Source organism: Anastrepha obliqua, chromosome 1 (assembly GCF_027943255.1).
Source record: "Anastrepha obliqua isolate idAnaObli1 chromosome 1, idAnaObli1_1.0, whole genome shotgun sequence".
NCBI lineage: Eukaryota > Metazoa > Arthropoda > Insecta > Diptera > Tephritidae > Anastrepha > Anastrepha obliqua.
In genome coordinates, this window is record NC_072892.1 from 108447793 (window position 1) to 108460079 (window position 12287).

At 33.3% G+C, this 12287-nt stretch overlaps 1 protein-coding gene across 1 annotated transcript; it reads right to left on the reverse strand.

Annotated features, from left to right (window-relative positions):
* Positions 1-226: 226 nt before the first annotated feature.
* Positions 227-12069, reverse strand: LOC129253038 (uncharacterized). Its single transcript, XM_054891266.1, has 3 exons — positions 11759-12069; positions 1299-1538; positions 227-1201 (listed from the first exon to the last, which is right to left on the reverse strand). Exons 1-3 carry the CDS (start codon positions 11774-11776, stop codon positions 377-379), a joined length of 1083 nt encoding a protein of 360 aa, XP_054747241.1. The 5' UTR covers positions 11777-12069; the 3' UTR covers positions 227-376.
* Positions 12070-12287: the final 218 nt, after the last annotated feature.

The window sequence follows — 12287 nt, forward strand, 5'->3', positions numbered from 1 at the left end:
AACCGATTAGATATTACCCAGTGCATCGGTATACAAAGCTTTCTAGTAATTTAGAATATTTTACAACTTTTAGTAATTTTATTTCGTCCCTCTGTTAAGTAATTCTGTCCAGTTTGAATTGTCTATTTTTCATGAAGGAAGCAAAAAAGTAATTTTTATAATTTTACACAAATTTACGTTTATTTACTAATTTGTATGTTATTATAAGGTATTTAAAAAGATATTAAAAAATCAACATCTTAAGCAAAGCAATCATAAATAAAAATTAATACGTGCACTAGAAAAAAATCGTAAAAGCACCAGTAGGCGCGCACCATATCTCTATAACTAACTGAATTTGTTGACATGCACAAATATCCGATAGGCTCTGCCACCCTCAAACATTGATGACAAGTGCTGGGCGAAATCGCCGCTTACTCGTGCCAATTATGGGCGTCGGGGGCTTCGGTGGTGACTTCGGTGACCGCTTCAATTCTGCACCCTTTGGACGTCTCCTTGCACGATTCGATTTGAATGTTAAATTATCATCGAAATTTGAACGATAAATTGGTGGAGGTTGCGGGTCGACAGGCAATTCCTCATATTCCCCCTCATCGTAGTGATGTTCGGCGGCATCTTTCGTCTTCATCAAGTGGTGAAATTTTGGATTATTCAACAGCTGTAGCTTAAGCGCTTCATCTAGTAATTTTTGCTGATCTTCTAGATATTTTTCGATTTGCTTCTGTGAGGCAACACCCTTAAAACGTTCGCGCAGCTGAGCTTTGACTCTATTCGAATTGGTTGGATGCAAATCGAAATCCTCTTGTTCCGGCTCATACACATTATAGTTGAGACTGGGTGTTGGCGACACAGCGGAGAGTGCGGGTTTGGGTGGTGCAACAACATGGAAGGGATCCGATTCATAGTACTGTGTGTATTTGTGATGATGTATGTGTTTCTTCGATGGCTGTAGTTTAGTGTCGTGCGCCTCGGTAGAAAGATTCACATCCGCATAGGTGGTACTCTTGAAATGATTGGGTAAATGTGTGCTGTACTTGGTATGCGAAGACGTGGATTTCTTTGGTACTGTTATAGGGTGTTGCACACGTATCTGTGTGCCAATGGTGTATTCGCGACTATCATTTTCCTTCGAATTAAAATTATGTGCCTCATTTGAGAACTCACTTGAGCCGTAGCGTTCGCTGGAGTTATCTTCCTCTTCCTGTGATTGATTACATAGATTATAGGGGAATAGGAAATTTATGGTATTTAGGATTTTCAAACAGTTAGCTAAACATATAATATTTGTACTATCTTACAGAAGCGATATGCCGATAGGATATTTTCTTTGCATACTTCTTGGAAGATTCCTTTCGTTTGCTCTCTTCGGTGTGTAAATCGCCGGCGTAGGAGAGTGGCATAAACTCGTGGCTGCTGGGATGCGAGGAGAAGTAGTGTGTGGGTGGTGAGGAAATGGGGCTGTAGTAAGTGCGACGGTAGAATGAAGAGCTTTGCGCTCTCACAGAAATTCCAATCCACAACAAGCTGAAGTACAGTAACTGCAATTAAGAAGACAGAGAAAAGAAAATAATATATTTTTTAATAAGCAATGCTACTTATGCATGTGTATGTATGTATAGCAATATATACAATAGCATATAATGCTAATGCTGATTATGAGATAAATCATGGAATGTTGGAAATGTTTTAATCGAAATTATGAATAATTACATCGCTTTAACCGTACAGGCAGTTTACTATTGCTCTCAATGTACGCCTATATGCATGTATGAATGTAGTTCAATAAACGACGTTGACCCTGAAAATATCACTGTAAATATCTTTGCAGTTCATTCAATGTTTCACACTTAATATTATAATGGAACGATTGCTCGGAATTATAATTTTTTTGTTTCACAGAGAGGCCTTCTAAGAAATTGCCGCTGATAGCAAATGGTTATTTCGCAATCTGTTTAAATACTTGTATCAATTAAAATTAGTGTTTTGGCAAATAATGTATGCGAACACTCATTTTAACAATCTATTTATACGACCTTCGTTTCTAAAAAAAAGTTAAAATATTTGATGTGAATTCAAACAAACATTGCTTGATAAGTTGAACTAAAATGTGCAAATCAAGTCTGGTTGAGTTTGATAAAAAGTTTACAGACATTTTCACGAAACTTGGCACTGCCACACCCGTTTACCAAAGTCTTTTTATCGTATTTCTTTCCTCACTTCGCATCACTTAAGCACATTTTTTAGCAGATTTTCACTGTTATTTATAGAAATTTTGCGTTCTTGGTATATTTGAAAATATCCGTTATATGAAAAACTCAACCATTGGGCGACTAGAGTTATTTGGTGTATACGTGGGTTGCCTTTTATATTTTGTGTCTTTCCAACATTACGGGAGATGATCTCTAATTCTATATTTTTATTGAAAAGCTAGGTAAAGGGTGTTTTTTTAGAGGTTAGGTTTTCAAGTAGGCACTACTTTTTTCGTAGATGGTCTTTTTGACAGCTGTCACTTGATTTATGCTCAGTTTGGTTTGCCATTTCATAATGAATAGACTTACACCTGAACAACGTTTGCAAATCGTGCAAATTTATTACGAAAATAATGGTTCGGTTCGCGCGACGCATCGAAGAAAATTTTGTTCAGCGATGAAGCTCACTTTTGGTTGAATGGGTATGTCAATAAGCAAAATCGTCGCATTTGGAGTGAACATAATCCACAAGCCATTGCTGAGACGCCGTTACATCCTCAAAAAGTCACTGTTTGGTGTGCTCTATGGGCAGAGGGAATCACTGGTCCATATTTCTTTAAAAATGAAGCCGGCCATAATGTTACAGTCAATGGAGAGCGCTATAGAGCTATGATTAATGACTTTTTCGTGCCTGAATTGGACGATGTTGATGTGGACGACCTTTGGTTCCAACAAGACGGCGCTACATGCCATACAGCCAACGCAACAATCGATTTATTGAAGGAAACTTTTGGTGAGCGCATTATCTCGCGCCGTGGACCTGTGACGTGGCTTCCAAGATCGTGCGATATAACACCGCTGGACTATTTCTTGTGGGGCTATGTGAAGTCGCTTGTCTACGCAGACGATTGACGTCTTGGAAGAGAATTTCGGCGCGTTATTGCTGACATACGGCCCCAATTGCTGCAAAAAGTGGTCGAAAATTGGGCCTCTCGGCTGGAATTTATTCGAGCCAGCCGCGGCGGCCACTTGCCCGAAATCATTTTTAAAACATAATGGCAAACCCTTATCTTTATAATAAAGCTAAATTCTTGGCCATAACATTAAATTATATACGTTTTATTTCATCTTGAAAACCTAACCTCTAAAAAAAACACCCTTTATTCTTGAGCATAAACGTACATATAACGTTTTCACTTACGAGCTTTATTTGTTTTTTTTTTCAGTGAGTTAGAAAATTCAAAAATAGAATTAACTCGTGAAAATTTATTAGGACTTTCGACGTAGATTATTGTGACAACAGTGCATTGATCAACTTATTTCGACTTTTGGCGTTGGAGTGCCACACTTAGCCACTGTGAAGCGCTGGTACCACGAGTTTAAACGTGGCCGTCGATTAATACAGGATGAATTTGGTGAAGACCGTCTAAAAACGGCTGGTGTGACAGAAGGAATCGATGCTGTATACAAATTGATAACACAATCGTCTTGTGACATATACCGAGACAGACGCATCAGTGGGACTGGCATACATTCAATATTGCTCGAACATTAAGTCGCCAAGAAAATTTGTTCTCATTGGTTATATCATAATTTGATAATTGCCAAAAAAGGAATCGTGTCGATTGATGTAAAGAAATATTGAAGAAACTCAGCCGTGTTGGTTCAAAGCACATCCGTAACATCATAACAGGTGACGAATCTTGGGTATCTGCATATGAGTCGAAAACAAAACAACAAGCGAGCTTAATCGAATAACATTTGTTTGCGGGAGAAGCACCTCAAAGCAAATGGAAGCCTGTTTTTTCGGAAAATCTGGTCATGACGCAACTGTACCACTAGAGAAACATAAAACAGTCAATTCTGAGTAGTACACAACTGCTTACTTGCCGAAAGTTTTCGAAGAATTAAGGAAAACTAGTCGCAGAATACAAATCCTACATCTCCAAGGCAATGCGAGCTCTTACGCATCAGCTTACACAAGAGAGTTTTTGAGCACTCAAAAGATTGAATTAACAGATATCCGCCTTACAGAACTGATTTGGCACATAATGATTTATTTCTGTTACCAAATATCGAAAATAAAATTCAAGGTGAACATTTTTCAGGGCCTGAAGAAGCTATTGAAGTCTTATAGCAGCTCGTTTTGAAGCTTTCCACTTAAGAATTGGTTCAAGCGAATGCAGAAGTGTATAGACTTCCAAGGAGACTATTTTGGAAAACAATGAAGCCATTATCTTTATTATTTAATTTTTGGGTGTAAAATATCGTACACAACACCTTTTAATGATAGTGAATTTTACGTAATGGATATTTCACCTAACAGATGAACGCCACAAATATTGATTTTTTTTCATTTTATTTGATCAGTAGATCAGTGTCATTAAAATATAAAAGGCAACCCTGGTACACAGTCGGACGCAAATTGTGGTTTTAATCAAATTTTAATAATTTTGAAAATCATATTTGATAGGGTTAAATCATCGTTTCTTTTATCTCCCATTGGAGCATAGAACCAATTTAATTACAATTTTACAGAAGTTTTATAAATATTGCTTTTTTCATACTTAAGTAGGTGGCGCCACGTTAATTTTCATATTATTTTTAAAAATCATACTTATTTCTCTGATTTCTCGTTATCATTAAATAATTTTTACCAAACTTATTTTACTAATCATATTTTTCTCAATTTTTGAAAGTTACCGTTATATGGAAGATGGTTGCTATTTTGCTAATTTTCAACATCAGCCAAAAACTGTGGTACAAGAACATATGATATGTACCTAGTAGTGTGCAGAAGTACGGACAGACACGACTAAATCGATTCCTCTTGAATATATTATTATGCAGATATTTGCAAATACCTATACTTCTGAAATTCTTTAGGCTGTTACAAAGAATCGTTATGTACTCGTAGACAAACTTATAACACCCTGTACGCTCTATCTTTCACAACTGTGACCCTTTAGCTCGGTATTCTTCACCCATTGTTTTTCCAAGCAATAGGTTTTCCCGAGATCATCATAGGCGACGTTTGTTTCACCGATGATATCTTCCGTCCGCTCAAATCTTTTCCCACTTAGCCACTTCTTCATATTTAAAAACAGAAAATAATTACAGGGGGCTAAATCTGGATAATATGATGGATGAGGGAGCAATTCGTATTTTAAACAAATTCATGCAATTTTATTATTGTTCTCCTGAGAGAAAATTTTTTTTACTCGCGTTTTGCTTTCGCTTCTACTTCCAATTAGTTCGAATCAATTCAACGGCTCTACTGATCTTTTCGCACTTTTGAATGATACTGCGTAAATATCACAAAACTCTCGCTATGGGCCTGTTGGCCAACAAATCTACTTTATAATAGGTTCACATATAACGAGATTACCTACTTTTTCGAGCTTAACTCCCAATCCGTAATTAAAAAACGATATTACCTATATAAAATTTCTCTCCCGGAATCCGGGATCATAAAATAATATTAGATTATAAAAATATTTTTTTCGGTACAACCCCGTGTTTTCTGTGTTATGGATAAAAAACGTCAATGTAAAAACGAAATAAAATGAACAGCGGCAAAGAAAAGAGGTTTGTAGATATAATTCTAATAAAATTCGTTAAACATTATTAATTATGCATTCGTATTACAGAAAAAAGCGTACGTCCGACGTTTTACCTGTTATTGCTTGTTACGAGTATGAAATGTAATTTCGAATTTCGCATGCGAATTGCTGCCATAATTTTTTGCAACCTCAGTAGACGTCGTTTACGGATTTCCTCCAACTGTCTATTACTAGCAGCAAATTGCGCTATTAAATTAACTTTTGCTTCTCTTTGCCTTTTCTTCATATTCTTTGCCATTCTTCATATTAAACAAACCAAAAACACTAAAATATTCTACCAAACCAATTTCTATGAATAAAAACCTTTCAAAACAGTCTTGACAGCTGATGGCCAATTTTGCAACTACTCTACCATACGGATAGATTAATTTTTCTGGATTTATTGCTAATCACGGCATATGTGAACGTACTTTTAGCCGTGTTTAGCATCGACTGGTTGGTTGAAAAAACTTATTCGAAATGGTTCAGTAGTTATTCTGTTAGTAGTTAATTTATAATGCAACAATCGCTGAGTTAATGTTGAACATTTTTTGTAGATATATGTATTATATAAAGTATATAGGTCTATCGATAAGTTCGTGCGGTTTTACAACAGATGGCGTAACTTGATTATTATTCCATCGATCCACATTTCCAAACATTCATTGGAGAGCTACTGTCGTAAGGCACAAACGTCAGTATAAGTTTTTTATTTGAAGCGTAAACAACAATATTTTTACCACACTTGAAAATGTCGAATTTCGTGCCAAACAATGTGCTTTTGCGGGGAATTTTTTAATATGAAGAAAAAAGCAGCCGAAAGTCATCGTATCTTGGTGGAAGTTTATGGTGAGCATGCTCTAGCTGAGCGAACGTGCCAGAAGTGGTTTGCACGCTTTAAAAGTGGTGATTTTGGCTTGGAAGACGAAGAACGCGAGGGTGCGCCGCCAAAGTTCATGGATACCGAATTGGAGGAATTGCTCGATCAAGATCCGGCTCAAACGCAAGAAGAGGTTGCAAAAACTTTGGGAGTTGATCAATCAACCATTTCCAAACGTTTAAAAGCCATGGGAATGATCCGAAAGGTAGGCCATTGGGTGCCGTATGAATTGAAGCAAAGAGACGTTGAACGCCGTTTTATGGCATGCGAACAACTGCTTCAACGGCACAAAAGAAAGGGTTTTTTGCATCGAATTGTGACTGGCGATGAAAAGTGGGTCCATTACGACAATCCAAAACGTCGGGCAACGTATGGATACCCTGGCCATGCTTCAACATCGACGTCGGCGCAGAATATTCATGGCCTGAAGGTTATGCTGTGTATCTGGTGGGACCAGCTGGGTGTTGTGTATTATGAGCTACTGAAACCGAATGAAACGATTACGGGGGATGTCTACCGACGACAATTGATGCGTTTGAGCCGAGCACTGCGAGAAAAACGGCCGCAATACGCCGATAGACACGACAAAGTTATTTTGCAACATGACAATGCTCGGCCACATGTTGCACAAGTGGTCAAAACATACTTAGAAACGCTCAAATGGGATGTCCTACCCCACCCGCCGTATAGTCCAGACCTTGCGCCATCCGATTACTATCTCTTCCGATCGATGCAACATGGCCTGGCTGACCAGCACTTCCGTAATTACGATGAAGTCAAAAAATGGATCGATTCGTGGATTGCGGCAAAACCGACCGAATTTTTCACAAAGGGAATCCGTGAATTGCCAGAAAGATGGGAAAAAGTAGTAGTAAGCGATGGACAATACTTTGAATATTAAATTTGTAACCATTTTACGTCAATAAAGTTTCAAATTTCGAAAAAAAACCGCACGAACTTAAACATAGTCCATTAATAATAAATATAATTGATATTTTACCAAAACAAAAAAACATTCTTGTGCAGCAAAACTAAATTAAAATGAGATTCTATTAATTAGTTTTTTTTTTTAACTCTTTTAAAACTTATAAAACTTATACTTTATGAATAGCAGAAAGATTACAAAAAAAAATTATTAACTTAAATATTTATTTTTTAGTAAATTAATTTTTATCCAAGCAATTTTTTTACAAATGCATTAAGGTAAAATAAAAATGGGTTTTTGTTCATTTAAAAATTTGCTTACCAAGGATTTACAGTTGAAAAAACTTATTCAAAATGTTTATAAAATATAAAATTTTTTTTTTTTGTTAGAATATAATTTTTTTGGTTATATAGACTTATTTACCGAAAAAATTTTCTTAGTTTTAGAAAAAACTCTTTCCAAATGCTTGTAAAATTTTTAATATTTATTTTCTTGACATTTTTACCAAAAAAAAGTTATTGTGTCTCAGAATTAAATACAGTTCAGACAATTTTCTACCAAAGGCCGAAAGTTGGAAAAATTTATTCAAAGTGAATTAGTAACTGTAAAATTTTTAACAACTTTTTTTATTAGTTTGAAGCTTTTTTTTTTTGTTTCTTGGTAAATTAATTTTTTTAGTAAAAGATTTGTTTGCAAATGAACTAAAATTTGACTGAAATAGTTTCTTATATTTACAAAAAAAATTTATATAAAATGGTTAAACAACACTAAAATTTTGAAATTTATGTATTTGCTTAAACATTTCTTTTGGTACATTAATTTTTATAAAAACAATTCCCTTTTATAAATACTTATATACCAAAGTAAAATTCAAATGGTATTCTATATATTTAAAAGATGTAAAGGCGAAAAGTTGAAGAATTTCATTATAATAATTAAATTTCATTTTTGGTGAAATGATTTGTTACTAAAATTTGTTTAATAAGTGTACCAAAATAAAATTAAAATAGTTTTCCATTACTTAAAAAATTGGTTTTCGTTCGATGGAACTTCTTTAAAACTGTAGCAGTAAAATTTTGAAAATCGTTTGTTTCTTTAAAGCTTTTTTTGGTAAATGTATTTGTAACAAATTAATTTTATTTACATACATATGTATATGAACATAAAATAAAATTGAAATGGTCTTTTTTTAATAAATTTTTTTTTTTTTTTTGAAAGTTCAAAAAACCTGTTAAAAGTACTAATCGGAAATAAAATTTTGGATGATTTTTTTATTAAAATTTGCTTGGACAAAAAACCAAAGAAACTTTTTGCCAAAAATAAAGTTTGTTTTTAATTATTTAATATTAAATTAAAATAGTTTTCGAATTTCTCACAATTTTTTTTATTAAAATTTGTTAAAAAAATTATTTGTACCGAAAAATTTTTACCAAAAACCAAATAAACTTTTTGTCAAAACAAAAAAAATTCCGAATGTGTTATATAAAATTAAGTAAGTTATCGAATTTCGCATACTTTTTTCTTTTTTATTAAATATTTGAAATTAGAACAAAAATTTTACCAAAAACCAAAAGAAATTTTTGTCAAAAAAAATATTTTAAGTGTTTTATATTGAATTAAAATAGTTTTCGAATTTCGTATGATTTTTTATTAAAAATTTGTTTTTAATTATTTTATATTAAATTAAATTAATTTTCGAATATCTCTTCTTTTTTTAATAAAATTTGTTTAAATAAATTTATTTGTGCCAAAAAAAATGTGTATCAAAAACTTAGAAACTTAAAAAAAAATTGAAATGTGTTATATTAAAGTAAATGGTTTTCGAATGATTTTTTTATTAAAGTTTGTTTAGAAAAATGTATTTGTACCAAAACATGTTTATCACAAACCAAAGAAAGTGATTGTCAAAAAAAAAATAATTTCAAATGTGTTTAATAAATAAAATAGTTTTCTGGAATTTTTAAATAAGACTTTCTGATATAAGATAGTTAAAAACCAATAATTGTTTTGTTAAATTAGTAAACCCACGAGAAAACAGTAAAAAGAGAAATCATGCTTATTTTACAATGAAAATTTCAAACATGAAATATCAATGCACAGGATAAAGCTGGCATGTAATAAACATAAAACTTTAATAACACTAAAAGATCAGCTATATAACCAGTAACCCACTCGAGTGTATAATAAAGCACATACTTATATACTGTATTTTGTCTCTACGCAAATAGGAGGCTAATGGCAATACAGTTTTTTTATTGATTGCATGCATGCCCCATAGCACCACTGGAGTCGGCGAAACAAAATAACATTTTTGGCACACATTCAAGCCATTCGCTGTCACTGAGTGTAGTACTATGCATGTATTTACGTATGTGAGTAATTTTAATAATATTTCTTTATATGGATCCCGTTAGATTTCGTGATAGGATTGATTAAAATTCATTACTAAAATATAGACTCATTCTCTTTAATGACACCTTTAATTTTTTTCCTTATATCTTAAGCCACCTTGGCAATTTATGGGCACGTATAGTACATACAAATTTAATCCATTTCTGCAGCTAAAAAGTGGTAATATGCTTAGCTGCCTCCTGCCGACATGTGTGATGTAACCTACATACACTGCACGAAATAATTATAAGACCAAGGGGATTATGGTTTCACATCCACAAAAATGAATAGTGTCATATATAGTATTATATAGAATTTCTAGACTCAACCGGTTGTCAAAAATGGAGGCCAGTGTGATAGCGCTAAAAGCCCTACGAAGTACGATTAATGTCGAACTCTCAACAATTGATCAAAATATTATAAAAATCAAAGTATCAAATCGATGATTTCAACAAGTTATTATATATTCAAAGGAGGATCCAACTCAAATTACTAAGCTACAAATTGTCAACTAACCCCAAAAATAATATTTGTTTATTTTCAATGTACTCGTCGTACTACATATGTACATTGGTCTAATACTTTTTTCGTTCTATCGATTTTACTTTTGTTAATAATTTATTTAAGTGTCGTGAAAAGTGTGCTTATTTCTAGTTATCATTAAAAGTTTATATATAAAAAACATAAATAGTTAGCCCTAAACTGATAATAAAAATATAAGAAATTTTGTTGGTCTCATAATTTTTTCGTGTGGTGTACTGTCAGCGTCAAAAGAAAGTGTACACACCATAGTGATAAGTTTTGACTTTTTATTTGTTTATTTTGTAATTTGAATTTTTTTATAAAAGTATAGTTCATATTACAACGAGAATCATATAAAGCAAAGTTTTGAACTTTGTATAAAATGTGTAAGAATTTGGCAAATTTCATATACAATTTTAACCCTTTTACTTTATGCAAAAATTTCAATTATGCAATTTTATAGCTCGTCAGATTTTGGTAGAATGCAAGTATCAAGTAAGTCAAAAATCACACTCAGTTTTGAACATTTTTTCGGTTGCGGTTTTGTGCAATTTCTCCATTTAACGCCTACTCCGCATTTTTTTATATGGAAGAAAACACCAAATACCGGTAACAGAAAATATAATCAAAAATCAACGGGATTCTTAAACCACTTGAAACTTGCATTTCATTATACCAAAATGAGCTATAATATATAAAAGTGCATACCCGATTATATTTTTAATTTTAAATAAAAAGTTTGAAATTTTGAAAAAAAATTTATTGAATTTTTAAAAATTTTGTACAAAGTTTGAAACTTTGCTTTATATGGATTTTGTTGTAGTATAAACTGTGGTTTCATAAAAGAATAATTGAAATTGAAAAGTAAATGAATAAATTGTCAAAACTTCTCAATATATGGTGTGCACTTTCTTTTGACGGTGACTGTACATGTTTGCACATACGATGCACTATATACAACTACATACATACGTATGCGTGTTACAAATATTCAAACTGGACACTCAAGAAGTCTTGTAACTGTGTATTTGAAATGCCGTGAAAAGGCTCATACGAAATTACAAATTATTACGTTTCATTGAACATAAACGAGTATTGGTTTTTATTTGCTCACGCACACACACATATGTATGGTATGTATGATAGTCAAGTGAGTTTTGATTTATTCATTAGATTCTCTGACTTCATCACCTGTTGCTACATCTGCATACATGCGAGTACCTACGTACATGCGTTCAATAATACTTACATTCCAAAGTCTCTTCATTTTCGCGCGAAAATCGAAAATCCAAAATTCACAAACACCAAAATGCCGCACAAACCGTCCAAGCACAGCCAGTCAGTCAATCGAAATTGCAAATGAAATTTGGCATTAATTTCGGCTATACAAATACATGCACGTATATCCTAAGTCTATTGCTTAATAACTGTACACTGAGTTTGAATAAACACAAAAGACACGAACCGACGCGAAGCGCACCTCATTAACAATGCTATGATATATGTATACGCAGAATTATATGTACGAGTTTGTAGACGCCACTAAGTCACAAAGCAAACCACCAAATAAAATAACTAACGATTTATGCGCCAACGTTGTCTCTATGAAACTGAAAGTTTTTCCAATGAGCGCTTTGGTTTTATGCAGCTTCCTAATGCCAAAAGCACATCGCGCCCTCGTCTGCACACCGCACCGCACCCCACATCGTTACCAGCCACAGCTCTGCTCACTCAACTCGCGGCTGCCATCAACTATGTAGCTGTCGGTTTGACAATGA

Coding starts and splice junctions, on each gene's coding strand:
- LOC129253038 (XM_054891266.1), bottom strand. Junction 1,202..1,298: donor CCTATCGGCATATCGCTTCT/GTAAGATAGTAC, acceptor AATCAATCACAG/GAAGAGGAAGATAACTCCAG.